Source organism: Streptopelia decaocto (genome assembly GCF_964273445.1).
Source record: "Streptopelia decaocto genome assembly, chromosome: 4".
NCBI classification, from domain to species: domain Eukaryota; kingdom Metazoa; phylum Chordata; class Aves; order Columbiformes; family Columbidae; genus Streptopelia; species Streptopelia decaocto.
In genome coordinates this window covers 49,314,444-49,341,166 of record NC_138658.1, presented here as the reverse complement: position 1 = coordinate 49,341,166, position 26,723 = coordinate 49,314,444, and the positions used below count along the sequence as shown (strand labels likewise).

The following is a 26,723-nucleotide window of genomic DNA, read 5'->3' as shown; positions in this document are numbered from 1 at the left end:
CCTGTGGGTTTTTTTGAATGAGAATACCCAATCTTGAATGGATAGGAAAAAAAAAAAATCACTAGCATTTGGGGAGGTAGGAAACTAGTTTTTGCCTATAAAAACTCTACAGATTCTTTCTTATTCCTGTGGAGGAGGTTAAATGTGGATCAGGCAGCTGAAGTCTCTTCCTTTCATTTTCCCTGCCCCCAGCATGAACAAAACCTGACCAGAGGCCCCAGTAGGATGTCCACCATATAAAATACCTAATTCCTGCTGTGTTGTCATAATGGAATTTAGGATCACAGACTTCCTCTTCCTCCCTACAGGAAGCAGGTGAAGTTGGGAGAGAGAGACCCGAATCCTCTTCCATATTCAGCGATACTGACAAAGGAAGGACAACGTAGTCTTTACCATCCTGTAGAATGCAGCAAAAAAATACAAAAATTAGATTTACTAAAGACAGACAGACATAAACAGCTATACACACATACGTGGAGAATGCATCAGTCCAGCAGTGCTACCTTGGTTGCTTTTTTGAAGTATGAACATTATACCACATTTACAGGAGCAGCTACATTAAAAGAAGGAAACTTAATAAGAACCATTGCAAAGTAGTTTTAAATAATTTGAAAATTTTATTACATACTGTAACATAATATAGAAATTAAACTTTTTCTTGATGTCATTGAAATAAATACCTAGTTTTTAGAAATGTTTGGATCCAAATGACAAAAAAAACATGAACCCAAGGAAAAAATTACTTTAAACTGAAACTGAGACTGGATTAGACTACAGCGTATTAAACAGAAAGACTAAATTAAGAAACAAATAAAAAAATAATGAAATGGAGATGGCAAAAATCTTTTTTGATCAATAGTTTGGCCTCTAATTTAATGTGAATAACAAGGATATCATTTTGAAAAACTAATTCCACTTGTTTACGTTTCTTCTCTAAAGAGTAAAAGAGATTATCCATCCTTCAGTACTACATACCTATTTATAGTCCCACAAGAAATCCTTTATTAGATTCCACCTTTTCTCTATTTTTTTCCATCTATCCCTTTTGATTTACAACATGCCACATGCACAATTAGCTATTAGTTATCAGACAGTAAATAACATTTGTCTTTTATAGTCAGAGTACACTACGGTTCGTGACAAGAGGGTCTAAATCATTAGCAATCCAACCATATTAGGTTATGGGCAACTCTACACAAAATATGTTCTGGACACACAAAGAAACACTTTTTTACTGTTCCTGAACAGTGACCAAGCACTGGCACAGGTTTCCCAGAAAGGTCATGGAGTCTCCATACTTGGAGATATCCAAAAGCTGTCTGGATATGGTCCTGGACAACTGATGGTCCTGGTGGTCCTGCTTGAGCAGGATGTAGGACCAGATGACCTCCAGAGGTCCCTTCCAACTTCAGCCAGTCTATGATTCTGTGATTAATACATAAGATTCCAGCTGCTCTTTAGGGAAATGAAGAAACACTATGCTGAGTTTTGGTTTGCACAGAACACACAAGAGTTTGGAAAGGCAAGTAATTTGCATCATTAACAATAGGCCAGAAAGGGACAACTCATATAATAGGAGAGCATGTGGCCAAATCCAGCTTCCTTCATCCAGAGTGCTCACATCTATTGCCCTGGTCTTGTCTACTTCCATGCTACATGTAGAGGGAGCCACAAGAGGAAGAACCTGGGAGGGAGACCTATGTACCCCTATTGATGCGGTGGGCTCTGATACCACAACACCTGTACACAGCACAAGTCTTACATGCACGGAGCTTCTGGCAGGCAGCGAAATTCCTGTAATCCTTGTTTTCTAGAACAGTCATTACAAGCATTGCATCCCACATCCTTATATACAGTAAGATAGCCATCTTTGGCACAGTAAGATCAAGAGGTGCTACCTGCCCAGATGCCTCTGCAGTAGGCAGAGGAATCACCAGGAGAGCAGGGAACTGAGCCTGTGCCAACAACTCCTCAGTAAGACAGCTAAAAAACCACAGCAGTGGTGTCATAGGAAGCCCTCGATGATAAGGCCAGATGCCTTTGGGTTACCACAACAGACTTCTCCAGTCTTGTCCTTTCCTGACAGCTCCAGTGGACCTTCCCTGACTACGAGATTTTGCAGTGGTTGGCAGGACAGGAAGGGTTCAGCTGGTGGTTTTAGCAACCAGAAAATGCATTTCTTGTACCTGACAGACGTTGGCTTGCAGTAGATTCCCCAGGTGATCCACCAGCTCTGAAAAAGTCGGTCTCTGCTTAGGGTCTCCATGCCAGCAATCCAGCATTGTTTGGTACCTAGAAGGATAAAGCCCATTAAAATACCAACATGAAGAATACAGCACCTATTGCTTGCTCGAGCACCTGCTGTTATTGTGGGGTAAACGTGGGCAGCTGGAAGAACAGTTTCTCACATTTCTGGTGTTGTATAGTCTGGTGGTCTCATTCTCGTTCCTTCTTTCAGTCTTCTGCAAAATTCCTCATCAATTTTCACTCCAGGGTACGGCGATGCGCCTAAAATGAGAACAACAGTAATTTTAATGCATTAGACTCCTAAATTTTGGGATTAATTTTCAAACAAATAATTTGCTGTGGTCTGAGTTAATAAAGTAATTCAATATATTTGGATGTGCAAACAATTTATACTTATGACAGCAAGGGCAACTGATTGAGTAAATGAGGCACATAATCACATAACTGAATTGGATGAAGAAGCATTTCAAGTCCATGTTCTTACATTTGCATTTTTAAGGAAATGTCAGTATTTTATTTTGATGGAGAAAATAAACAGGAAATTTTCAAGAAGTGGAAAAAAAAATGCTAAAGAGGATCCAAGCACACTTTGACCATTTTCTTCAGATTCTGTTGTTTAAAATTTAAGGTGGCTCAGTAAAACTAAAATTACTTACCTAATGAAAATATTTCCCACAGCAGAACTCCAAAGGACCATACATCACTCTGAATGGTATATACTCTATCAAAAATGGTTTCTGGTGCCATCCATTTTAGGGGTAGTCTGGCCTGAAAGCATTTTCATAAACAAAAAAGTATCACAGTTTAACAAAACACTGAGTTTCCATAAACCCACTTTTGGTGGAAAAAAAAAAAAAAAGTCCTGACTTTTATTAATTCTCAAACAGAGAATCTGAAACTTACATCTCCTTTCCTGACGTAATCTGGGTCTTTGTAGATGTCTCGAGCCAAGCCAAAATCACAGATTTTGACGACGTTATTGTCTGACAAGAGGATATTACGAGCAGCCAGGTCCCTGTGGATGCACTGCAAAGAGAAGTAAACAACTTCATACTCTGCCTGTCACCACAGCTCCATCCACGGGACTGATCTCTTTCACATATGTGCTCTCCTACCCTCAAAAGCCAGATAATTCTTAAAACCTTTAAGAAAAAAAAAACCTCAGCATCAACAGTTACTGATTTTAAGTGCTTTTTTGATGGTCACAACTGATTTGGCTCAAGGAGACTTGTGTTCCCAAGTACAAACATACATTTGTTTATCCACTATGCAGAGTGGGCCTTTGAAGTTAGCTAATTAATTATCCTAAGAAGCTGACACAAAACAGTTCAGATCTGGTTACCTTTAGATTTACTTAGGTTCACTCAAATCTGTGTACTCCTCTCTATCTGTGAAAAACATATGCTGATTTGATTCCAACACAAACTAATCTTGACTACAGACAGAAAAGTCCATGCCTTTACCTATATAGAATGACAGTTTAGCCAACAACCTAAAGACTTCAAAACTCAAGCCTCAATAGCTTGAAGTAAAAAAGCCAGATTCTGAGAGTGCTTGTAGATTTACTTCTAGTATGGCCTTGAAATACAGATCCTGGAAAGATACCCTTTTACATATACACATCAATCAGGACGTACAAAGTGTAGACACATACATGTTTTCAGAAAATACTCTAAGGTCTGCTCTTGAACACCTAGCTTGCACCCTAGAGAAGTGTTATATTCCTTGATTCTATTTCCATTTCCCATTTCTAAGTACTTTTTGTTTCTGTACAACCGCAGGCAATTCCCCACTGTTGCTGGAATTTACATCCTTTGAAACATGCACTATACATATTTAGTATCAAACCACAGAAAAGGACCTCTAGAAGTCCAAAATGCTGGTGAGGTGGTATTGACTGCTAAGGTGTCTTAGGCAAGAGACTCTCCAATGAGTCATCTACAAAGTTTCATACGTGAGCATCATCTTTATTCACACTGCTCTTCCAATCCCGCTGCACAAGTTACAGGCAACTTCCTCAGGGCAAACCCCTTTACTCTAGTTTAGGGATTTGTCCCTAATTCTTTTAATTGCCCTCATCAGTCAGCTCCCTCCCTCCAACTACTTAATCATTCTTCTATGAATCAGTGACCCATAAACCTTATACAGATCACTAACATTTCTGTCAATAAATGCATGGGCTGTTTTGTTCTGTAGTATTAATGATTCAGATATGTCTTAGGGAAAAAAAAAATGTTGCGGCTGACTGCTAGTCCAATGATGAACGTGCCATTTCCTTCTATAGACCTACACTGCTATTTCCTACAGTCAAATAAATAACATGCCACTCTTCCTGAGAAGTTCCTTACTTTACGTGAAGCCAAGAACTCCATTCCTCTTGCCACCTGGAAGCTGTAACAGATGAGGTCCTCCATGGTCAAAGGGTTCTTGCAAAGGTCTTCAGAACCAGCTGCAAAGAATCAGACGACAGTCAAACTTGCCCTTTGTCACGATTTCACCTATAACTGCTTCTTGGGTAAACGTCCACCTTAACATTATGCTGCATTGAACTGGAAGAGCAAACTGAGCCCTTTTTTGGCTATATAATTATCACTAACAACACATTTTACACCAAACCAGGCCTGTGTAAAATAAACTTTGAGATGATGGGTTATACCCTGAGACTCTTTGCTTATTTCCAGAGTTCCCACCAGTGGAAAGATTTGTGAAACAATCCCAAAAGAAAAACAACCAAAACTCAGATCACAAGTTCCTAGGACAGGAAAGGCTTGCTGTGGTTTCAGCAGATGAATTTGGAAACTGATGAGAGTGAGGCTCCACCTAGTCCTCATGGGGGAAGAATATGCCATGGGGAGAAAGACTTGAACTGGGCAAAAAGCCCTGTAATTTAGAGTAGAAGAAGCCTAACCTCATCCTCTAGTGACCTGGAGGAATAATTTACTTAAGTATCCAACAAAGATACCTAGGCATTTAGTTCCTGCTGAAATAAAGAACTCAGTGACTTCTCTCCTGTCTTGATTTTAAGAAGAAATCCACCACTAACTACAACACTGGTGGCTAAAACCCTCATTTCAAGGTCTGGTTTACATCTGCATACCTCTTACAACATTCCAGCTTGGAGGGTCAGCAGCTACACCAGAGAGGTCTGAAAAGGACCAAAATGGTGTGGAAATGCATAAAGTGCATGCCTGACATTACCTATTATGATTGCAATTGAAACCACAGGATCATCCTCCCTGTTAACATATTAATGTTTTTCTTTGCATTAAATGATTTTTGGTAGAACTCAAGGTACAGGCAGTTGAGCTACTGCCTCCCTCCTGATCAGTCTGATCCCACCACTTGCTAAAAGCAGTGGTCCCTGAAAAATGTTGGCAGCACCAAGCACTTTGTACTGTCTCTGCCAAAGGAGAGCACAGCAAATGCATCAGTGAAGCCACTGCAGAGGGTTTGTATATCCAGGGGAGGCTTTGAATGAGCGGTAATTCAGGTTTCCTGTTCCTGACAGATCACCTGCACAGAGGGAAGGCAAATCAACCTCTCTGCTAATAAGCAGTGAAGCAGATGGCCTTTCATGACATTTAACTTCTGGGTAAACACTAAGGAAATTGACTGAGCATCCTGGCATGTCCCTCTCTGCAATGCCTTCAGAGTTTGTCCTCTGCAATTTTCCCTGAAGACACTGTGATATTAAACAGACAAATCTCCAATAGGCAGTGCACTAAACCTGCACCCTTTTCAGAGAGAACATTACCTGGGATTGGGCTGAAGGGTTTGGGATGCTGAACTAAATTATCCATAGCTCAGAAACTTTGGTTATCAAGGAAATACCCCGCACATAGTTTTGATGGAGCTTTGGAAATCACACAGTCCCCCGTGTCCCTCATCAGCTCCCACCAAAGACAGAAGAAGACATGTACCTACCATCCTCCTCTTCCACATCACTCAGGGACCTCTCCTCCACAAAGCCAGAGCTTGCTGAGCTCTGGCTGCTCGTGATGCTGTCCAACCGTCGCTTCAGGTCCGTGGAGACATCACCAACATAGTTCTCCTTCCCTTGCCGAAACCTGGCACTTTTGGTCTAGAAATGTGAGGGAAGAGTGGGAGAAATCAGAAGCAGAAAGTGTGCTAGAAGCTTCCTTGGGAGAGACAGATGCTCTCCGCAGTCTGTGCCATGGTCACCACTGAAGGCAGGAAGGGCAGTCCAGCATTGGCATGACTGGCCTCTCAGGTCTAAGCCAGCTCTGGTTGGGGCCCCAGCCCTGCCTGGTGACAGTGCCAGCAAACCTCAACCCACAGCCATGTAGGCTGATCGCCTCGAGCACCCTCTGCCACTCCACAGCATAGCTTAAGCCCGCTCCTGTGTCCTCCCAGCCACCCCCCCATCAACATATCCACATGCTTGGGAATAGACACAGGCTGGCTAGCTGGCATTCTCAGCCCCCTGGTGCCCACCACTTGTGAAGCACTCATGGATGCTGCCAAACCCTCTCTCATACTCTTGAGCCTTTCTGTACTGCTACAGCTTTACCTCCCACTGCTGCAACGACCCTTCTGCTAAATCTGTACCTTGGGCAAAACCCTATCAGCCCTCAAAATCTGATTTACTTCCTTCTTCCCTGAAGCCACGGAACACCTCTAGGGAGGATGCCAGCCCCACTGGCTTCCTCCACCATGGTTCCATTTTCTCCTGCTTCAGTTTGGTGACTTTTCTCTCCTGGCAGAGCTGTTTTTTCTGTTGCAGATTCCCATCCCCACCACTTGTGTAAGCAAGGGTCAGCACCCTTGTGAAACCCTGCCTCTTCCTTCAAGGCCTCTCAGATATTTGTTTATCCTTTTTACCTCACAAGAGGATGCAGCGAGTTGCCTTTGTCAATACAAAATAGTAAACAATGACTCCAAGGATAAAGAAAAATAACTCCCTGGAGAACTGACAAGCAATTTGAAGAAGCTCTTATCTAAACACAGCAGCTGCAGGAAGACTGAAGTTCAGGTCTACCAGCGCAGCCGAGCACAACCCAGGGGCCTCCCTCCCTGCTGTGGAGAAAAAGTGTATGGTCCTGAGCATGATGCTCCCTGCTGAGCACCCACAGCCATGCCCTTCATCCGGCAATCTGACCCTTAGAGGGTGTGGATCCTCCCAGCCTTCTCCAGAAATCAGATCCCCTTGCACAGGCGACCAGAAATGAGTTTGAAAATGCCAACTGCCATCCACACTCTCCTTTTGAACTGGGCTACAAAGAGGGCTGTTGTGATGGGAGCTCACCTTTGCAAAGGACTTGGGAGGTGAAAAGCAAAACATAAACTCATGAGATAACATTGCTTATACAAAATTGTTAACAGCCAAAAAAATATGTATAGCCTGGTTCATCAACGAGCCAAGGGAATAGCAGAAAGGACAATCACATAACAGAAGATACCTACAGATACAGATACATACACTAAGCAGGGAGTGCAGTTATTTAAGGTGGTCTGGAGCTTAACTAAGAAAGGAAAAAATTCAGGCTGATAATCAGAAAAAACTTCCTGACAGATCCAGCCAAGTGTAGAATAATCTGCCAAGGGAAATAGTGGAAGCCCAGTTCCTTTGCACATTTTAAGCTAACAATAACAAAAGAGCTACATTGTAGGGGCCAGGGGAAAGAGCAGATGACCTCTGATGTCTTTGCCATCTCTCATTCCCATGAGAAGGACTAGATATTCAGTGTCCCCAAGGATTACCACTACAGTCGGCACTAAAACCAGAAACATGGTGAGTGGAAAAAACCCACTGAATCAAACATTATGCTGTTAACCTTGACTTCTTACCTTATACGGGACAAATTCACTCCTCTTGCTCCGTAGGTAAGCCGACAGATTTCCGAACTTGCAATATTCCACAATCACCATGAGTGGGCCTGTGTAACACATAAAGCAATTCCTTAGAAAGACCATTTATATCCCACCTTATCTCACAGCATAATTTGTGACTAGACATACACGTACTTTGAAAAGCTTTCTACTATCCAGAGGTTTTAAAAATACCAGTAATTAAAAAAAAAAAATCTAATCAAAGCAGGGAAATTATTAATTTTCTGCTGTATGGGGAGTGAAAATAAAGCACACACTTTTGAAAATCACAGGCCTAATTTCATACGTGAATATGTATAGTGTTGTGCTTACACCTAAAGTGCCAATAACTGCCTATGCTAATTGACATTGTAAGGATGCGACACAGATATTTGAATGAACTTCAGTGCAATTAACCACTCATCTGCAATAAACTACCTGCACAAAAATCATGTATTTAAGTCCTAAAAACTTATAAACAGGAATCCCAGTTTCAGAAATAGATGCATGAATATACAGTCCAAAAGTGATATTTCATGCTCAGTTTTCTTCATACAGGCATATGCTACAATGATAAATTTCCATCGTAGGATGGATAGCAGCCATATCTATTTTATTATGGCATAAACACGGAAAGAAATATTTATGGATTATATTTCCTCCAACTACTGCACTTGTCACAGAACTTTACAAATTAAATTCTGATCCCATAATAAGCCAACAAGTCAGCTTCCCTGAAAAATTATTACTCAGTTACTTTACACTGAATTTCTTCCAAATTAGCGTGCAGTGCTGGATTTGTTAAACAAAACATCTGTCCCTGATTATAAAGTAAAATAGGTTCATCCACCCTGAGCTGGACTCCAAGTTGCAATCTCTCCTCCTACACACACACAGAGGCACCCACAGCCCACCCAAAGCCAGGAAGGGAAGTCACAGCTTGCATTGCACTATAGCTGGTGACAAGAGTAAGACCAACTTGTTAAACCTGGTGCTAGACTCAGACCCAAAGTCTGCTACACATGAGGTGTTCGTTATAAAAGTGGATCTGAGGTTCAAAAAAGCAGTGACAAAACAACTAAGGGATGGAGCTGGATGTAGAACTCAGGGCTTCTGAGCCCTTAGTCCACCTCTGGACCTGCTCACTCTTGTCATGATTTCTTTTTAAAAAAATTTCTTCCAGACCTTAATTTTGAAACTCGATCTTCTTTGCAGCAGAAATAGGCTTTTCATTAGCCCCTTTCCACCCACTGAGAAGTTACTCACCTCCTGGCTTTGTGCAGGCTCCAAGTAAATTGACAACATTGAGATGATGGCCAATATGAATGAGGATCTTCAGCTCTGACATAAGTGCTCTGTGCTCACTATGGGTTGCACCCTCTGTAGAGTTGAAACAACACAGATCAGGAGCATCACAGACAAAGGTTTTACCCTCCTATGAATTATCTTCTATTATTTTTCCACCCCATCTAGTGAGAAGTCTTGTTGGTTGGTAGCCTGGATCAGCTGTGCTGCAGGACAGTCATGAAAGCTAGAACATGCATGACAGGGCTGATTTTCTTCTGCTTTTAAACACTTTTCAAGTTTTCCAAGGGCAGTACATTAGAACAGGGACACAAACAATCCAGATTAGCAAACGCCTTATTTCTTACAGACCTTTTGAGCAATTTGTACTCTGCTGTTTGACCCTCCCAGGCAAGAAGAGCTGGAAACATTGTCCCATGGCCTTTGCTGGGGTCCACACTAATGGTGCAGTGGGTCCATGGACAGGGGGAGACAGGGCCAGGGCCAAACATGCCTGAACCTGAAGCCCACCAAAAGCCTGGAGACACAGCTGGTGTCCAGAGACAGAAGGGGAAGAGGAAAGCAGAGGGTAGAGAGAGGTGGAAGAGGCAGCTCTCTGTAGGCTGCCTGACCACTAGGGAGCTGGAAGCACAGGGCTTCCTAATTTTTATTGTGATTACTGTATGGTCATCACATTGGAACGAGCCTGCAACAGGTCTTGGCTGTGCTTGCAACTGCTCACACTGTACTGTCAGAAATACTCCATTTTTCCCACCCTTCCTCCAGTACACCACAGGGTGGGATACAGCCCCTGGCTACTGGGAGCCCCATTTTGTTGCCCCAGCTACATCCTCCTCAGGAACAGTGTGTCTGGGAACCACAGCATTCGGCTTTCCCATGGTGAATGTGAGGCACTACAGTGTGATTTAAAGTGAGGATAAAGCTGTTCTAAACTATTGCTCATTTTGGAGCGTGCCTAAGCCGCTGTCTGAGACTTGCAGAAAGCTCCCTACCAGGCTGCATAAGGCAAAAATGGACATGTGCAAATTGCTAGCAGGAGCAAGTTTATGTTCTGAACCCAAGCAGATCTATAAAGCTATGGCTAAGAAACCACAGTCACATTGCTCCAATTGTCAGTGAGATAAAGGCATCTACTTGCCCTGATCATTGCTTCATGACTCCAACTGCTAAGCTAAATTTGTATACATCATTGCTACAAACATTTTGATTATTTTCTATCTATTGGTTATAGGATTGGCAATTATCCCTATATTGTGTGTTCAAGATGAAGTTTCAGTCAGCATTTTTACCTTTAAGCATTTTGACTGCCACTGTTTTGCAGGTAGCAGTTTTGTCGATCCCAAATGCATCTGCTTCTATGACCTGGCCAAAAGCTCCACGCCCAAGAGGTTTACCTTGAAGTGAGAAGATGAACAGACTGTGATTTATTTGCCTGGCACAGTGGAAAAAACATGCAGAATAAACAGCAAATGTAATCTGAATTTATATGTCAGAAATTAACAGAGGGCCGATAATGGAGAGAGGTTGCATTATATCCCACAGGACCAGAGAGACCACCTGGGGGTCCTGCAGCAGGGCAGCCACATGGCAAGCCAGGACCTGAACCCCACACCCAGCACTGGGCTGGCTACAACATCGCTAGAGGGCTCATGTGGTGAAGACACACCTAACTTTAGCCGATCTCTGGGGAACTCCCACTTGCTGGCATCATATGGGAGCCGTTCGCAGTGCTCATCTATAGGGACTTCATCAGGATCCATGATGATCGACAGGTAGCCAGTCTTCATGTCTCCTCCGTTGGCCTGGAAAATGGAATTAGTTGTAGTTGCACAGATTTTTTGCTGGCCATGTGCAGGCAAAGTGCCATTTTCTCACTTTGTCATGTTTCACTAGTTCCCAGAAATGCCAGACTACCATTTCTCTACATCATGTCATCATGAATTAATTACATTAATTACTTGTACTTTTTTTTTTTTAATAAACAAAACCAGCTAAAACATTTTGTCTCTTGCAAGGGCCTGTTCAATTAAAAACAAATTTCTGTGCCCCTGGTTCCAGGCAAGAATGTTGCAGCATGGACAGAAAAAATGTGTCTGTTGATTTAAGAACAATGGAAAGAAACAACACAAAAGGCCTCAAGTCAGCTCTCATTTGCCATGCAAGACCAGTGCTGATAGGACAGTACCAGAATTTTTCATTACCCGCTTAACGGTCCGGAGGATGATTACAAGAAGCAACCAGAAGAACATGGCAATCACTGCAGTGCCAACAAGAATAATGAGCTCCAGATTTGTTTTCTCTTCAGCACCTGGGAAGAAATAAATGAATATCTAAGTGATAGTTGGAAGCATATTGGTGTTGTTCATTCATTAAAGCAGAGAATGGAGGTCTTTGTTCTGAAGGTTTGTTTCAAAAGTGCAACATGGAGCACAGAAACGAAAGCAAAACAAAACAAAAAGCTTGAGTTTTTATGTTAGAATATTACACTTAGTTTTGTGCTCTTTTACACACTACCCAATTTCTTAGCATCAGCTTTGTTCCAAGGATAGTATCAGGACCTTTGACAAATATAATAAGTAAAATCTCATATTTTAAAAAGAAAAAATTGTTTTAGAAGACTCAAAATTAACTACTCTCTCTCCAGAAACTGAAAAGAAAAATCATATATTAAATAAAGTGCTGTGAGAATGACCCGGAGAACAATCTCTCTTGACTCTTTACATGCTTCATCTAGAGTAAAGAAAAAATGCAGTTCTACAAGGTCTTATTTACAACATCCCTTTTCCAGTAAAACAGCCTTCAGCAGATACCACTTGAACATTTATCAATGTGCAGGAGCAGCTATCCAGCTCCCATTTGCCACACTGTGCTCCTGTATTTCATCCTTTGCACTATACAGATTTTCCTACACAGCAGCACACTCCATTGCATGACCCAAATGAGCTGCACTATACACTTCTTGGAGTGAAACAGTATGTCCTACACAGATTTCCAACATTAACAGACATGTCCTAGCCATATTTACCATATCAGCTGAAATCTACATCGATGTCAGTTGCAGATAATTTCCAGCCTGTGTAAACATATTGCCCAACACCTTAATATCCTAATAAGAGCTAGAAGAATAACAGGATACTGCCTTAATTACCTTAACAGAACAGATCAGACAATCACCCAGACTTATAAGATACTAGCTTGTGAAGGATTCAGTCACTAAAATGTGCAAATGCACTAATATTAAGGGCAAGGGGCTTTTAGCCTAAGGTTTTTCCTTGCAACTCTTGATGGAAAGTCCATCATGGTTCCAGCTACTGAGACTGCAGACTAACCTCTTGTTAGGATTTACTGTTTATTGTTACAAATCGCATTTCAGTGCGCCAGAATAGGACTAAAACGAGTGAGAGATGGGTCTCACAAATGCTACTTTCAGAGCTTGGTGGACTATAGCTGGAGTCCCCTAACCCAAAACTGCTACCTTTTCCTGCCACTGAAACAGGATGACAATCACAACAGACTGCACAAAGTCTTCACTCGGATTCTCTTAGATGCTGTGACAGTTACAACTGTTAAAAAACATAGTATGACAATTATGTTACCAAGACAACAGAGATGCCCCAGGATATATGCATGTTTAGGTAGGCTCTGTTGTGTAGGTTTGCATGTAATATAGACTGGCAGAGTTTTCTTTGCAACCACAAGTAAGACAGAGACAACCTTTGTTGAAAAGCACTAAACAACATCGTGAAGAAAGTGTCAGCCTCAACAGCTGGAATTACAATGGCTATGACAGCACCCAATTTGGGCCTGATAGGAATGGTCAGGACTTTTTGTAAATCTCATGGTGTATTTTCAGATCTCCAATCAGGATAGCCAGTAGGTTTTGCTTTTAGTGATTATAAAGATTCATGCACAACCTGGAAAGAGGCTAACACTGACCTTCCACTGAAAAAAAAGCCACTGCTTTTCTACATCCAAGGATGTTGCAGGCAAGGCAGGTGTATAGCCCTCCATCTTCTTTCCTCACTCGACGTATGGTGAGTGTTTTGTTTCCATCTTTCAAAACAATACCTGGAAAAAATGATGATTCTTAGTTCTGTTATTTTTATGCCACTTTGTGTAAAAATTTGAAATGAAACCTTTCATGATAAAAATTAGCAGTGAGTCCCATGAAAAAAATCCCTTAAGCTGATAAAAATTCATAGCAAAGGAGCAATCCTCACCTGAGTCTTCAACAAGGGTTTCATTATTTTTAAACCACATGATGTTTGGAGGAGGAATGCCATTCGCTGTGCATGACACTTCAACGGTTTCACCAATGTTTGCTGTTTGATTTTCCAGATTTCCTACAAGTGTGGGTGCCATGGGCTCTGTTGGTTTGAAAATACGTCAAAATTACTGACCATTAAAGAAAACATCCATTTTTGCAGCAATAGCACTTGATGATACTCTACATGTTCTGCCCACTAACAGTCTCAAATCCTTTTATAACACCAATAGCCACAGGATTCATGTTAAGGTCATAGTTATACTTCCACATGACACTGAAAAATTAGAATAGCCAAAAAAATTTTAACAGTATTGATGTAACCTGCTTTAGATGGTTTAATTTGTACCTGATCAGGCTGCTGAGGGAAGAGGGCATAAATGAGAAATTGCTTCCCTCACATTTCTATTTCCAGGGTCATTATGAGAAGTCTCATATCACCAGTCCATCAGACATTAATTCAAGACAGACCATGAACATGCATAGGTGTTTTCCCAAATCTGCCTAATCAGCCTAGACATCTAGGCCCCAAAGCAAAGTCATCACTATTTGTGTGAAATACTGATTACCAGCTTGCATTGCTTGTGCCCAAACACCAGCATCACTTCATAGAAGTTTTAAATTATAGACACCACTTCAAACTCAAGAGTCAGTGACACAAAGCAGTAGCACTAGTGTCACAAATACACATGTGTATACAACTAGGGGAAAAACGTGTTTGAAAAGTAAAACTGAGAAGCTATTGAGCTAAACATATGCCGCTATTTGTGCAAAAGCCAAACTCATGTCTTACACAGCACAGCGGCTTGGTCAGTGTTTCCTCACTTGCAGTGATGAAATGGTAAGTCCCTGCTGCCTGGACAAGCCCCAGACCTGCACATTACAACAAATGATGTAAACATATTTAACAAACTGCGTGCACCATTAAGCCAACACATGCAATGCCTGAAGATACCAAAACCTGTCACTACTACAGTTATTTTTATACTTAATCACCCGTTTTGGTTGACAGCAAGAGATCCATACCTTGCACAGTGAGGTGTTTCACCAGGCAGTGTTGTGTTTTAGCCTTTTTGTCCTGAGCAATGCAAACATAGTCCCCTCCATCTTGGAGGGAGATGTTACGGAGGATGAGCTCTAAGGTGACATTTTCACCATTGGTATTTGAAACTGTTGCATTCAGCTTTTGGAGAGCATTGAGGTTCTTGCAAACAGGCATGGGCAGCCCTCCAAAGGGAGTCTGCGAAGCGTGAGCACTGATTTTGTACCATGACAGCTTCTCAAAGGTGAACTTGTCTGCCGTGCACTGCAAGGACATGTTATCCTTCTCTGTGAGTTGACTCCGAGGCTGGAGATTAATTTCAAGACCCCCTGCAAGTTAAGAAAAAATAGAAGAAACTCCTCTAAGGTTGTACATTATTTTTCCACCATTAACTTGAAAAAGCCATTTTATAAACATAGCCTTATCCTCATCTTATCCAGTGGTAAACAGGGAAACAAAACACTGAAAAAAAATCAATCACCTAAACGGTACAATCTCATTAAAAGCAATACATTTAAAATGGATCAAATGAAGGCCTGTGTACTGAACACAGGTCCTCTACCTGTAGAAACCTACAGTAACCTAAGATGACTCTAAGCATTATCTTATAGTTCATTTTCAGATTTGGATTAAAATAACAGTTCAGCATGTGAATATGTAGATTAATTTTCAAGAGACAGAATCTGCCACTGTTTTCAAAAACATGATTTTTAGCTTTTGCAGTACATCTTTACTCATTTTGTGACACCACCATAATTTCTCTGAAGCTCTTATAAGTGACTGCAAAAGCCCAATAGCAATCGCTCTCAGGACAACAGTGCCTATTTTGTGCCATTTTCATGGGACTGCCACTCCACTGATGTCAGCAGAACTAATCACTTGGCTGAAGTTAGGTGATGACTTTAAAGGCTGCCTTAGGAAAACCTTAGGTAAACCTAAGATCCTAAAGGATTAAAGGATTTTATAAAGGACAGGAATGAGACAAGTGTTGAAGTGCCCATCATTAGCAAAACAGATGAAATAACATCAATATAGCTGTCCTCAACAGAGTATACTTACTGGTCACATGGAAGGAGATAACTCTCTCACTTGACCCAGCTCTGTTTGTAGCCATACATCTATACAAAGCAGATACATTCGCTGATTGAATCACAAGGGTGCTCACAGTCTACAAAAGAACAACCAAGCAATTTCATAACACATCAGTGCTAAAGTACATATATGAGCCTGACCACCCTAACAGCTCAACAAAGCACTCTGTGGGTATCTGCACAACCAAAAATCCCTCCAAAGCACAGATCCATGTCACGGTGAGAGCCCAATCCCCTCCTGACATTTAATTTTTTTCCTTAAGGTTGTAGCAATCAGGCAAATGAAAACATGAAACAACAGCCTGCAAGAAAGCACACTTCAGTGTATGTGTTAATAAATGCTGCACCCACAATTTCTTCTGCTCTTCAGTCTCTTCAGCTTCTCCTTATTACAGTTAGATGTCAAGATTAACTGTCCTGACTTCAGACCACTAAAAGGTGAGCACTGAAATCTAAGTGCACTTTGGACACTTTGGGTCAGTGTCTAAAGGACTGGAAAGAGTGTATCTCTGACGATTTGCTTCAGTACGAGTGTGCACAACTAGCTGAGAGAAGGGCCCCAAGTTCAGTGATAGGTGAAAAGCATCTCATCTCTAGAGATAGATTTCCAGATTGTGGACTGCTGAACAGGGTAAATTATCCCCAACTGATAGAAGAGAAAAGCTGCTCACCTTTGTTTTCCCGGCAATAGTAACGACTCGGTGCTTAATTTCAACCTGATTCCCACCCTTTCTCTCCGAGATCACTTTCCATTTCCTGCATGCATATGGATTGGCTCCTGAGCGAACTTTCCTGAGATATAAGTAGAGATGTATGCATTAGATAAGATGATTATTCACCCTTCAGGAGAATGGTTTTGTGTTCTCTTCATAATAGGCAAATATTTATCTACAAATCAGATGCATCACTAGACACAGCCTACATCTTGGAGGAAAGAGTATGTTTCTGGAAACATTTCTATTAAATTGCACCCTATAACCTTCAGAGACCTTTGTGCTCTGTAAAATAAGGAACCCCCAAGCCTAAAGGTGAATTTCCTAATTAATCTGCCTGTGTCAGCTCAGTCAGAATGCTTGGAGGGAAGCAGCTATTCTGGGAACAAACCTCCATTCATAAATGCATGATTCAAGTTAATTTAGTTCAAAGGAAGACAGAGAGACATAGAAATCACTAAACTCTCTACAAGAATTTCTAGAGGACAGTAGCCATTGTATAGGAAGCAACCAGCCACCAAAGGAAGAAACTAGTGGAAATCATTTTAAAAACAACAACAGGAAAGAAGAATGCTTTTTTTTTTTTTTAAAGGAAATCTGGGCTTATGGCAGGCTCAGATAAGTGAAGCTGCGTGAATCTCAGTCAGGCACTCTCTATATCATTCCCCAACATCAATCAGTGCACTTCCTCTGAGATACACTTTCACACAGATAAAGAGCACTGTCACACTCAGCACTTGAGCATAAGAAAAAAACCACCACCAAGATCCATAATTAGCATAAACAGTAAGTTTCCTCTGTTTGGGATGGCGCTTTGGGCCTGTGGCCCACGAGGAGGTCAGAGGGGAGGGCAGGCAGATATCTGCCTTTGAAACCTCACGCAAGCCAAGATGCCCTTCAAGAAAATTTGAAAGGTGTTAAGATACAATTAATTTTAGTGATAGATTAAACAATATTATTTTTATTCTCTACAAAGGACTTATGTCAAAATCTATAACCTTGATCTTAATATCAGTGTCACATTCAACACCCTCAGACACATGATTCTAAGGCACAATGGCAACAGGCGGGCACTGTTGGCTCCTCATTGCGGGTGGCCCTTGCCTCTGCAACTCACCACCGATGATGATGACCTCAGCAAATCCTGCCTGTAGTGATCAGACTATCAACTATAACAATCTTTTCTTCATCAGTCATTGGGTTCAGTCATTGGCTCAGTAATGAGCCTGGACAAGGGATGCATACAAAAAATCCCCTCCAACGCAAACAATCCTCAAGAGCTACATAAGCTGCAGAAGATGGCAGGGGCTCAGCACTCACTGGGGGCTGAAGGTGCACTCCTCCTCCAGCTGCCAGTGCCAGAGGATGGCGGCAGGTGGTGGGACAGCGTAGACAGTGCAGGTGAGCGTCTGCGTTGAGCCGTACTTGTAGGAGTCAACGGGGGCCAGCAGTGCATTCTCGCCGATCTGTGGGGGGACTGGAAGAGAGAGAAGCAGGTCACACCACCTGCTAACAGCTCCCCCATGGCACCAGCTACACGCGTTATAGCCACAGTGACTAATTCGCACTGTGCTGCACTTCTGAGCGTAATGCAGAGCACTTCAAAGGAATAAGGACATGTTGGGAAGAGAACCTGCCCAGAACCTTGAGCATCAGGCCCTCAAGGCACAATGCTTACTACTATAATATCTCCCTTCATTAGCCTCTGGTTTAAAATGCAGCCCTCAAACTCCTACTACCATCCCCAGTCATTAAATTCATATTATTCCCCACTTCATGTAGCCTGGCTGCCCTTTCCAAGACCTATCTTCAAAGCACGGGTGTTCGGCTGTTTCCTGGGGAGTAGAGAGAAGGAGGAAGAGAAGGAGGAGGGTTGCAGAAGGCAGAGCAGAAGAGGAGGGACAGCCAGCTTGGGGCAGGAAGGATGGGTGAGGTGGGACAGAGCCAGGATGGAGCAGGGTGGGGGAGGACTCTGGCAGCACAGCCAGCAAGGAAGGCAGGAAAAGAGCAGGATACAGAGGCAAAGAAATAATATACAGAAAACAAAAAACACACAAAGTATCATCACAACAACAACACCAGGAGCCTGCAGCCTCTTGACCAGCACGTCCTGGAACCAGGAGAGAGGTTGCCTCTGCCCTCCCAGGGCCCAGGTTCAAGTGCTCTCCTCCTGGCCACCACCCCAACTTACATCTTTATAGCTCTGGGATGAATTTAAGCCTAAAAACAGTAATAAACCACATCTACACATGAAAGACAAGTATCTCTGTATTCCTCTTACCATTCACAAGCAAGGTAAAGGTATATCTCTTCTGCAGCTTGTTAGTAGGGTTTGTAAGGACAACAGTGTAATTCCCAGCATCCTTTTCAGTTGCTTCTGTGATCACCAATGTGTAGCCAAGTTTAACTGTATGATTTGCATTGATGGCTTTTCCATTTTTATACCTGAAGAAAATATAGACCACTTTGAATACTTTAGAGGTTTACCCTGACTAAGAAGAGCTCAGTTTTTCAAACACGTTGTGTCCTGATTCTCACCATTTTGCCTCTGGTGGAGGATATCCTTTAAACTTGACGGGAATTTTGACTGTATCACCTAACCTTGTCTCAACCACATTCTCCATTCTCTCCAGGTGAATAAAAGGACTTTCTGAAATAAATAAATAAATAAATAAATAAATAAATAAAATTGTCTTTCCGTGTGAACGAAAGCATAAGTGGTCTCCGGTCAGTAGCACTTAATAGTGGATGACAAAGAGGACACGACACCACTGTTGGCTCCAAACTGGAGAGAGCTGGTGGGCTCTGGACCCCCCCATGAAAACCCAGTTCTTTCTGTTTCACAGAGAATCAGACCAGTCCCACCACGGGAGAGCTCTGGCAAGCAGATAAGACTCAGCTCTCAGGATGGTGCACCAACTGTCAAATCTATACACATATATAAATCAACAAATATCATAAAACTGGCTTGATCTACTAATTCCAGAGAATAATAGTATTCAAAACTACAATGTGATAAAGTTAGATGCTTTCAGTCTCTTCTCAAGTATGTGTTTGAACTGTTGCAGTCACAGAATACTTTTATATGATCTACATTACTTGTTATAAGTCATAAATTTGCATTCAGACTGACAGTGATTAGGCTTTGGCTAAGATTTAGGCTGGTATCAACATCTGGTACACTCACTATAGCACATCATCTGCTTTTGGTTCATGAAGAAAAATTGAAAGAACCCAGGAGAAAATTGCATCTACCTTGAATCACTGTGCCACATAATAAGTTTGAATATTAAAAGAAAAATAAAAAGAAAAAAAAAGAAAGAAAAAAAAGTGCCATTAATATTTAGGCACCAGGAATATCAGACCTCAGGAAAACCAGTCTCCTTGAAAATATAAACCCCTTTGTCTGACTCAGAGATTAAAAAAGGGCCACTCTCATGCTGGCAATTTTCTTCTAGAAGTAAGTCAGTGGAGCCACTGCGGCTCTGCCCAAGAGGGGTTTGAGAAAAGGCTGAATCCGTCATGCTTATCTATGCACTTGGCCAAAGCTGTTTGCTTTGCATCATTTCTGTATGACCAAAACTCCATTTGATTCATCTATTCATAAGGTAAAAGCTGAAAGTTTTATTTTCCTAGCTTCATTCATGCTGACCCAGACTCTTGTCCCATAGAGCCACCAGAATCTAGCAAAAGTTAATCTGGAGTGAGAGCAGGCAACCCTTATATGATGTCACCTACACAAATTCAGCTTTACAGGACTTCAAAGAGGTCAACACAGAGAGGACCAGAGGTTTACCCCAGTTTATTTTACTGGCATTTTCCTATGGGATTCTACAGCTTTCAGTAACATACAGGATTCTTTAAAATCTTATCATTAGCTAAGCTTATGGTATAAAAATAATCCTACAATGAGTGCAAGGGAAATACTGTAGCTACAGTTTGCTTCATTTCTGTCATTTGTTTCATCACCAAGATGCCTTATGCATCCCAATAATCAATCCCAAATCTGAAGCAACCAAACAAACTGAAGAGGAATATGTCATACCATGGATAATGAAGTAACTGCTGTTTTTCATGTTCATACGGCCACTGGATGCTGCGCAAGTGTATCGACCTTTGTCACATAAGGACACGCTGTCGATGGTAAGAGTGCTTACAAACTTCTTTACTTCTCCTGTGGTGGTTTTTAAATCCCTTATGGTTGCACGTTTTTCCTGTAATAGATAAAAGACAGAGGTGTTTGTGATTTTATTGTTATTACTCCTGTCACACTTTGCACACTTGTATATGCTAGCATTTTGTTTGTATATAATCATCTGCTTTGTCAATATCGCAAAGAGGGGAGTGACACTTAATCAACTTATGTTGTGATGTTAGCACCTTTAAGTTATTATGAATTTACCTTGATGGAAGGGTAGTCCCATTTAAAATCAATCCCCACATTCAGCTCTGTCCTTACAGTGCAATTGAGAACCAGTTTTTCTCCCACTGCCAGCTCTACTTGGTAGTGCGGGTTCATCGTCAGGTCATAAATTCGGTATCCTAGTGGAAGAAAAAGGCGCACACAAAAAAAAATGGAAGGAAGAAGAGGTTTTCTTACTGTACTCAGCACCACATTTCCCAGGTGAATTCACCAGAATTCCCACCAACACCCCAGCTGCAAAAAGGCTCCTCAGTACCCCAGTGGAGTATGATGATGGGTGTACAAAGGAGCCTGGAGGGAAGGGATATGCCTGCTTTGAGCATCTCCCTTTGGAGAGCCACGTCAGACACGGTGCAGCAGAACGTATGCACTTTATCAGAGCTCCCCTGGCAGTGGGAGTGGGCAGGAGACAGTGAGCCACACAGTTCCTCTGCCTTAGACACCTTCTTCTTACCTTTGTGAGACTTGAAACTAAAAGAGATACATCCCCACACCTGGCAATAAATGGGAATTAGGAGGGGGTTTAAGTGAGGATTGAGAACAACAGTCTGGCTTTGGTAAAATTAAAGTTTAAAGTTTGGTAAAATTAAAAGTTTAATTTGTGCAAGAAAATGTTTACAATATTCCAAGCCAGAATATTCTGAATGCAGAAATTCTGCAGAAATTCTCAGTTTGCTCCACATCAGAGTGAAGACTGATGACTCTGGTAGAGAAGCAAGAGCCTGCCGCATGGAGTACAGGGTGGGGGGCAGCTGTGTTTTCCTGACAAGCAAGGTGAGACCACCTTGGTTCCAACTGGCCACTTGAAGTAGTCTCAGAATCAAAAGAGAAATAGCTACAGTTTCAGCTCAGGCTTGAGCCTCCACAGAATCATCATGTTATTTCTGGGTTTTAATGAACAACTGACAAAACATACCAGAACAGCATAAACCCCTGTCAGTCAGGACATAGGTCTGAAGGAGACAAGACAACCTAGATCCTAGAGTGACCTTCAGATCCCCCATTCCCTTGGTATCCCCTCAGAGCAATTCCCTCCCATTGCCGATGGTGGATGCCTGCCTCTAGTTCCCCTCAACTATGACTTTGATCCTGGATAAATGAATAAAGTACAGAACAGAGTGATTTTAGGAAAAAGGCTTGCATTGTCAGGAAAAAAAAAAAAAAAAAAAAGAATAAAACTCTGTGGCATCTATGTAACACTAAAAATAGAAGCACTTATCCCAATGATCAACCAAGAAGAACACAATACATTGCATTTAAAAGAAAAGTAATATATATCACAACATCCATTTTGCATTAACTGCATTGTCAGTATTGAATAACCTAGAGTCCAACCAAATGTAATTGGTTCAGTATGTTGTAGCAAGCAAAACAACATTGTCTATAGAGAAAAAAAATCTGGCTTACCTACAACTGCAACTATGTATATCACAGACTGATAGCTTTCATCATCTATTTTAGTTTCACAGAAGACCATGCCCGCATAGTTGATTAAATGACTGGGTATAGTGAAGCCTTTTTTATTATTCCACGAAATCGATTTACCATCAGGCACAAATATCTTTTCTGGATATTTCTGTTTGAAACATTGATAAAATACATAGTCAGATTTCAAAATTCAAACAACCCTGAATTTTCAAGTCCAACATTTTCCATAACCACAGGGTCCCAGTTTTAACCTCCTGGCTCAGGCAGTCTCCCTTCCATAGGCCACCACTCTGCACTTTGAGAGCACAGGATCATGGATGAGCAGAGTTACAGCACTCACCTTGTAACCACAGGCTGTAAAATTCCCAAGGATGGAAATAAATTTTTAAGAAAACGTATTTATACTTCAAGCAAAGTGTTTATGTCACAGTGATTTCAATTAACTTTTCTAGTAATATTTTGGTTTTTTCCTTACCGCATGTAGCGATACATTGAGATTTGAGATGGTTCCAAGGCACGGCACTACCACAGTTTTATTCTTAGTGATGTATACAATGCCAAGCTGATCACTAACTGAAGTCACAAATGGAGATCTGTAATCTAGAAGAATATTCAATTGGTAAATGGATATTATTTGTCATGTGATTACAGAGGAAACGTTCCCAATTTTGTTCTTTCCCTGTCTATATCTTCTCAACTCAGTTTTGTTCTTTTCTATGTGGTAAAACACTTAAACAATGAGACTAAATAGGGGAGGACGTATTTTTACCAGCTCCCCTCCCTGGCTTTACAATATCATTATTCTCAAAACAGCTATCAGCAGGATTGCGCACTCTGGAGAATAGTTTCCTGCCACTGCAGTCTTTGTGCTGACAAAAATTTGATTTACCCTAGTATGACTTTCCTTGCATAAGTATTACAGGAAATATCAGTTAAAAGTAGTGACATGCTATATTGGCTCCCCCAATGGCAGCATCCTTTTCAAAGTCAAACAAACAAAAAAAAAATAGTTTGTGATCTTATAAAACAAGCTAACCCATCTATATAATAACATCCCATTTTTTCAAAATGGTAACTGTAAGTTAAAAATAAAAAGGAAACAAGGTGTACCAGAAAGAGGATATCAAACCATCAGTGCAAAAAGGCAGATGCCTCCATGAATGCGCTTACCTAAGCTGAGTGTATCGCTGGAGGCTTAGGGGTGTCTGCGATGCTCAGTTGCATTCCTACCAATAAAACTGACAACCTGAATTTGAAAACTTAGCTCTTAAAGCCTAAAAAGATTTTACTATTATGGCCAGCAGATGTATGGAAGTTTATGTTGTGGTTTGGTGTTTTTTTGTTTTGTTTTTGTTTGTTTGTTTTTAATAGTAGGTATCAGGTAGTACACATTGTAAAAGGGATTAGATCTGTCTGTCTGAAACTCCTGCTGAGGTGAGTAATAGCTCTGACAGGCTCAGAGCACAGCAGAGATACATACGCTAAGTTCTGCATGGAGGTGAATAGCAGACCAGGTATTGCAAATTGCAGATTAGTTCAAAACCCAGAGGTACAAAGGCTTTTCTGTTGATGGCAACTAGCATACTGGCAAGTAATGACTCAACATGTAAAACAAGAAAAATAACAGCTTCGCAAGATCAAAAAATTTAGGATTAAGAAATTTTCATGTCAAAACTGTTTTGAGATAGCTGATATCCCTTTTTGCTCTTGATGCTAGGGGAAGACCTACCTAAGAACTTTGTAAGCCCTTACCTTGAACGTAGACATAAATGGTTGTAGCTGCCTGGTTGTCCCTGTAAAGGCATCTATAGTCCCCTGTGTCATTGCCGATGACTTTGAGGAGAATTAGTGTCTTGCAGTAGGGGCCATCGCTGCAGTCTGTCACAGAGATACGCTTCTCAGCGCTGCTCTGGTTGTTTGGCCAGGACCACTCCAGTGGTCTCTGACCGCTGGAAAAGCAAACGTTAGAGGAGTGTGAGCATACAACAGGCACTGGTGTCAATGCCAAACAGTTGAACCCCAGCCCTGCTAGTCTCTATGGCTATGGAGAGGAAAAGGCATCGTCCCGGCACATGGAGCTTCAAGACACGTAGGATAAATTCACATAAATTGACCTGTTGTTAATATCTGCAAGGAAGCTTCCTGAGAATTACTTTCTGCTCAGTCTAAGTGACACAGCATCCAAAAGGGAAAGTCAAGAGCTCACCGGTAGGCTCGACGATGAGCCAACAAACACTCGACCAACCAGACCCGGTACTTCCCAGGTCTCCCTTCTCCCACCCTTTAAAATTGTTTCTACAGTCGGTCAGAGAGGGGGGGGACTAAGGGAGCAGGGAGAAACAGAAGCGATGACAAGGGAGAGATGAAGTCAACCACAATTCTGTACAAAAACTCACTACATAAATTACCCCCATCAAAATAATGCTGGACAGATTTGCCCTTACCTGCAAGTAATATTTAGGGTGTTATTTGCAGTTATTGTGAGGACATCTTTTTGGATGCTAAGGGTTGGCTGATCCAGAGAATTAAATAAACCTATGAAAACACATATAAAAAACCTCAAATCAATGCAACAAACAAAGTAAATGCTACTCAATGGGAAAAGCCTCATATACAGGAATATGCAGCATGTTTTAAGTGGACACTTTCACATCACCTATTCAGCAGTGAAGGGCAAATAATGACTTTTCACACATCCCAGAAAGTTCAAAAACTCTGTCATAACAGGAAGCAAAGGCAGATGGTCAGGAGCTAGCTGCAGAGCACTACAATTCAGCCAGCCAGGGTGGAGTTCCTGTTTTCTTGTGTTGCCAATTTCAAGGTCTAAGAGGATGTGGGACATTGAAATCAAGTGAACCTTCATCCGATGATCTCACTCCCTGGGGAAAAGGACTACCAAGTTTTCTTATAACAAATTCAATACACTTATGTTCTTCAAGACTGCTGATCAATTAATTACATGAAGAAACTATTTTACACAGTTTGTTTACAAATTCAAGATCCCATTAATTTATTGTACCCCATGATTTTCTAAGGTTATCTCTTTCCTCCTAAGCAGTTAAGCAACAATGCATTTCTACCAGATTTTACTCATGAGAGGGGTTGCATTGTGCCCACCCTGAGCCACCCACCTTCCTGAGGGCTGTGATCTGGGTGTCAGCGCTTGCTCTGAGGCAACAGCCCAGCTTGTGCAACATTTACAAGGACGATGGGAGAGATTTTCTGTCTGCCCTGGCTGCTCCCATCACCATCAGGAATCCTGCCTCACCGGGGCGAACCAGCAGCCCCGACTGGGACAGCTCGGACAGCTACGACAGGCAACAAGAAAGTGAGGCCAAACAGGGACCTTCCCTGTTTCCTTAGTATTTCCCCACGCTTTAGTCACTGTCATTCTGAGCAGGTTCTTCGCTGATGACGGGCTTCCCGCATTTGGCTCCAGGGACATTTTGCTCTCGGAAACGACGGCTGATGCTGGAGCCAAGCGAGCAGGACACTGTGCCGAGGCAGGCAGCCCTCCCCGACAGGCCAGCACCGTCCGGAGAGGAGAGGAGAGGAGAGGAGAGGAGAGGAGAGGAGAGGAGAGGAGAGGAGAGGAGAGGAGAGGAGAGGAGAGGAGAGGAGAGGAGAGGAGAGGAGAGGAGAGGATGCCCGCAGCGGGGGCTCGCGCTGCCTCACCCGCTCTACCAGCCCTGACAACCCCGAAGGAAACCCCCACCCGCGTCGTTCCTGACACCAGATCATCCCCGCGTCCCTTCTCCTCGGGGCCCCGTGGGGCTGCCGGACCCCGGCGGATCCCCGACAGGGCGGACCCGGGGCTCCCCCAGGGCTTACCGGGAGCCAGGCACAGCAGGACCGCCAGCAGCCGCGCCGCACCGAGCTCCATCCCGCGGCCGCCGGGTGCTACGGGGCGCGAAGCGAACCCTCTGCCCGACGGCGTCGTCGGGGCGACAGCCGAGCAGAGCCGAGGCGAGCAACACCGCGCCGCCCCGAGCCGAGCCGAGCTGAGCTGAGCTGAGCCGAGCCGAGCCGAGCCGAGCCGAGCCGAGCCGCGCCGCACTGCCCGGCGGGGATGCGGGACCCCGGCGAGCAGCACCGCCCCTCTTGTGCCGGTGGGGGCGAGCCTTGCCTCTGAGGCCCCGCCCACCCCGCCTAGGCCCCGCCCCACGGCCCGGCGGCGGATCGCGGCGGGGCTGCTCTGGTTTGGGGGGCAACCCCGGGACGTGCCCCCCCTGCCCGGTGACAGGAGGGCCACAGCCAGAGCGGCAGTCAGCAGTGAAATTCAACCTCGCGTGGCATTTCGTCGTGCGTGTTTGGGGCTTCTTAGAGTCCCCTCAACAGAAATGACCCCAAATACCTGCCCTATAGGGTACATGCAGAGAGA

General features: G+C 42.7%; 1 protein-coding gene across 1 annotated transcript in view; it reads right to left on the bottom strand.

Moving 5' to 3' along the window:
• The window catches only part of KDR (kinase insert domain receptor), a 32,289-nt gene extending 5,930 nt beyond the window's left edge, over positions 1–26,359 (bottom strand). Inside the window, exons 1-27 of the mRNA XM_082050412.1 lie at positions 26,174–26,359; positions 24,787–24,877; positions 24,095–24,291; positions 22,818–22,942; positions 22,322–22,490; positions 20,894–21,033; positions 20,537–20,705; positions 19,030–19,141; positions 18,773–18,936; positions 17,812–17,968; positions 16,450–16,570; positions 15,747–15,855; positions 14,672–15,016; positions 13,602–13,748; positions 13,318–13,449; positions 11,583–11,689; positions 11,048–11,183; positions 10,671–10,775; positions 9,343–9,456; positions 8,056–8,144; positions 6,172–6,328; positions 4,596–4,696; positions 3,151–3,273; positions 2,904–3,015; positions 2,409–2,508; positions 2,187–2,292; positions 246–397 (exon numbers count right to left, since the gene is read on the bottom strand). Coding sequence (XP_081906538.1) covers positions 246–397; positions 2,187–2,292; positions 2,409–2,508; positions 2,904–3,015; positions 3,151–3,273; positions 4,596–4,696; positions 6,172–6,328; positions 8,056–8,144; positions 9,343–9,456; positions 10,671–10,775; positions 11,048–11,183; positions 11,583–11,689; positions 13,318–13,449; positions 13,602–13,748; positions 14,672–15,016; positions 15,747–15,855; positions 16,450–16,570; positions 17,812–17,968; positions 18,773–18,936; positions 19,030–19,141; positions 20,537–20,705; positions 20,894–21,033; positions 22,322–22,490; positions 22,818–22,942; positions 24,095–24,291; positions 24,787–24,877; positions 26,174–26,225 — 3,632 coding nt within the window. The 5' untranslated portion in view covers positions 26,226–26,359. The remainder of the gene's footprint in view (positions 1–245; positions 398–2,186; positions 2,293–2,408; positions 2,509–2,903; positions 3,016–3,150; positions 3,274–4,595; positions 4,697–6,171; positions 6,329–8,055; positions 8,145–9,342; positions 9,457–10,670; positions 10,776–11,047; positions 11,184–11,582; positions 11,690–13,317; positions 13,450–13,601; positions 13,749–14,671; positions 15,017–15,746; positions 15,856–16,449; positions 16,571–17,811; positions 17,969–18,772; positions 18,937–19,029; positions 19,142–20,536; positions 20,706–20,893; positions 21,034–22,321; positions 22,491–22,817; positions 22,943–24,094; positions 24,292–24,786; positions 24,878–26,173) is intronic.
• Between the last annotated feature and the right edge of the window lie 364 nt (positions 26,360–26,723).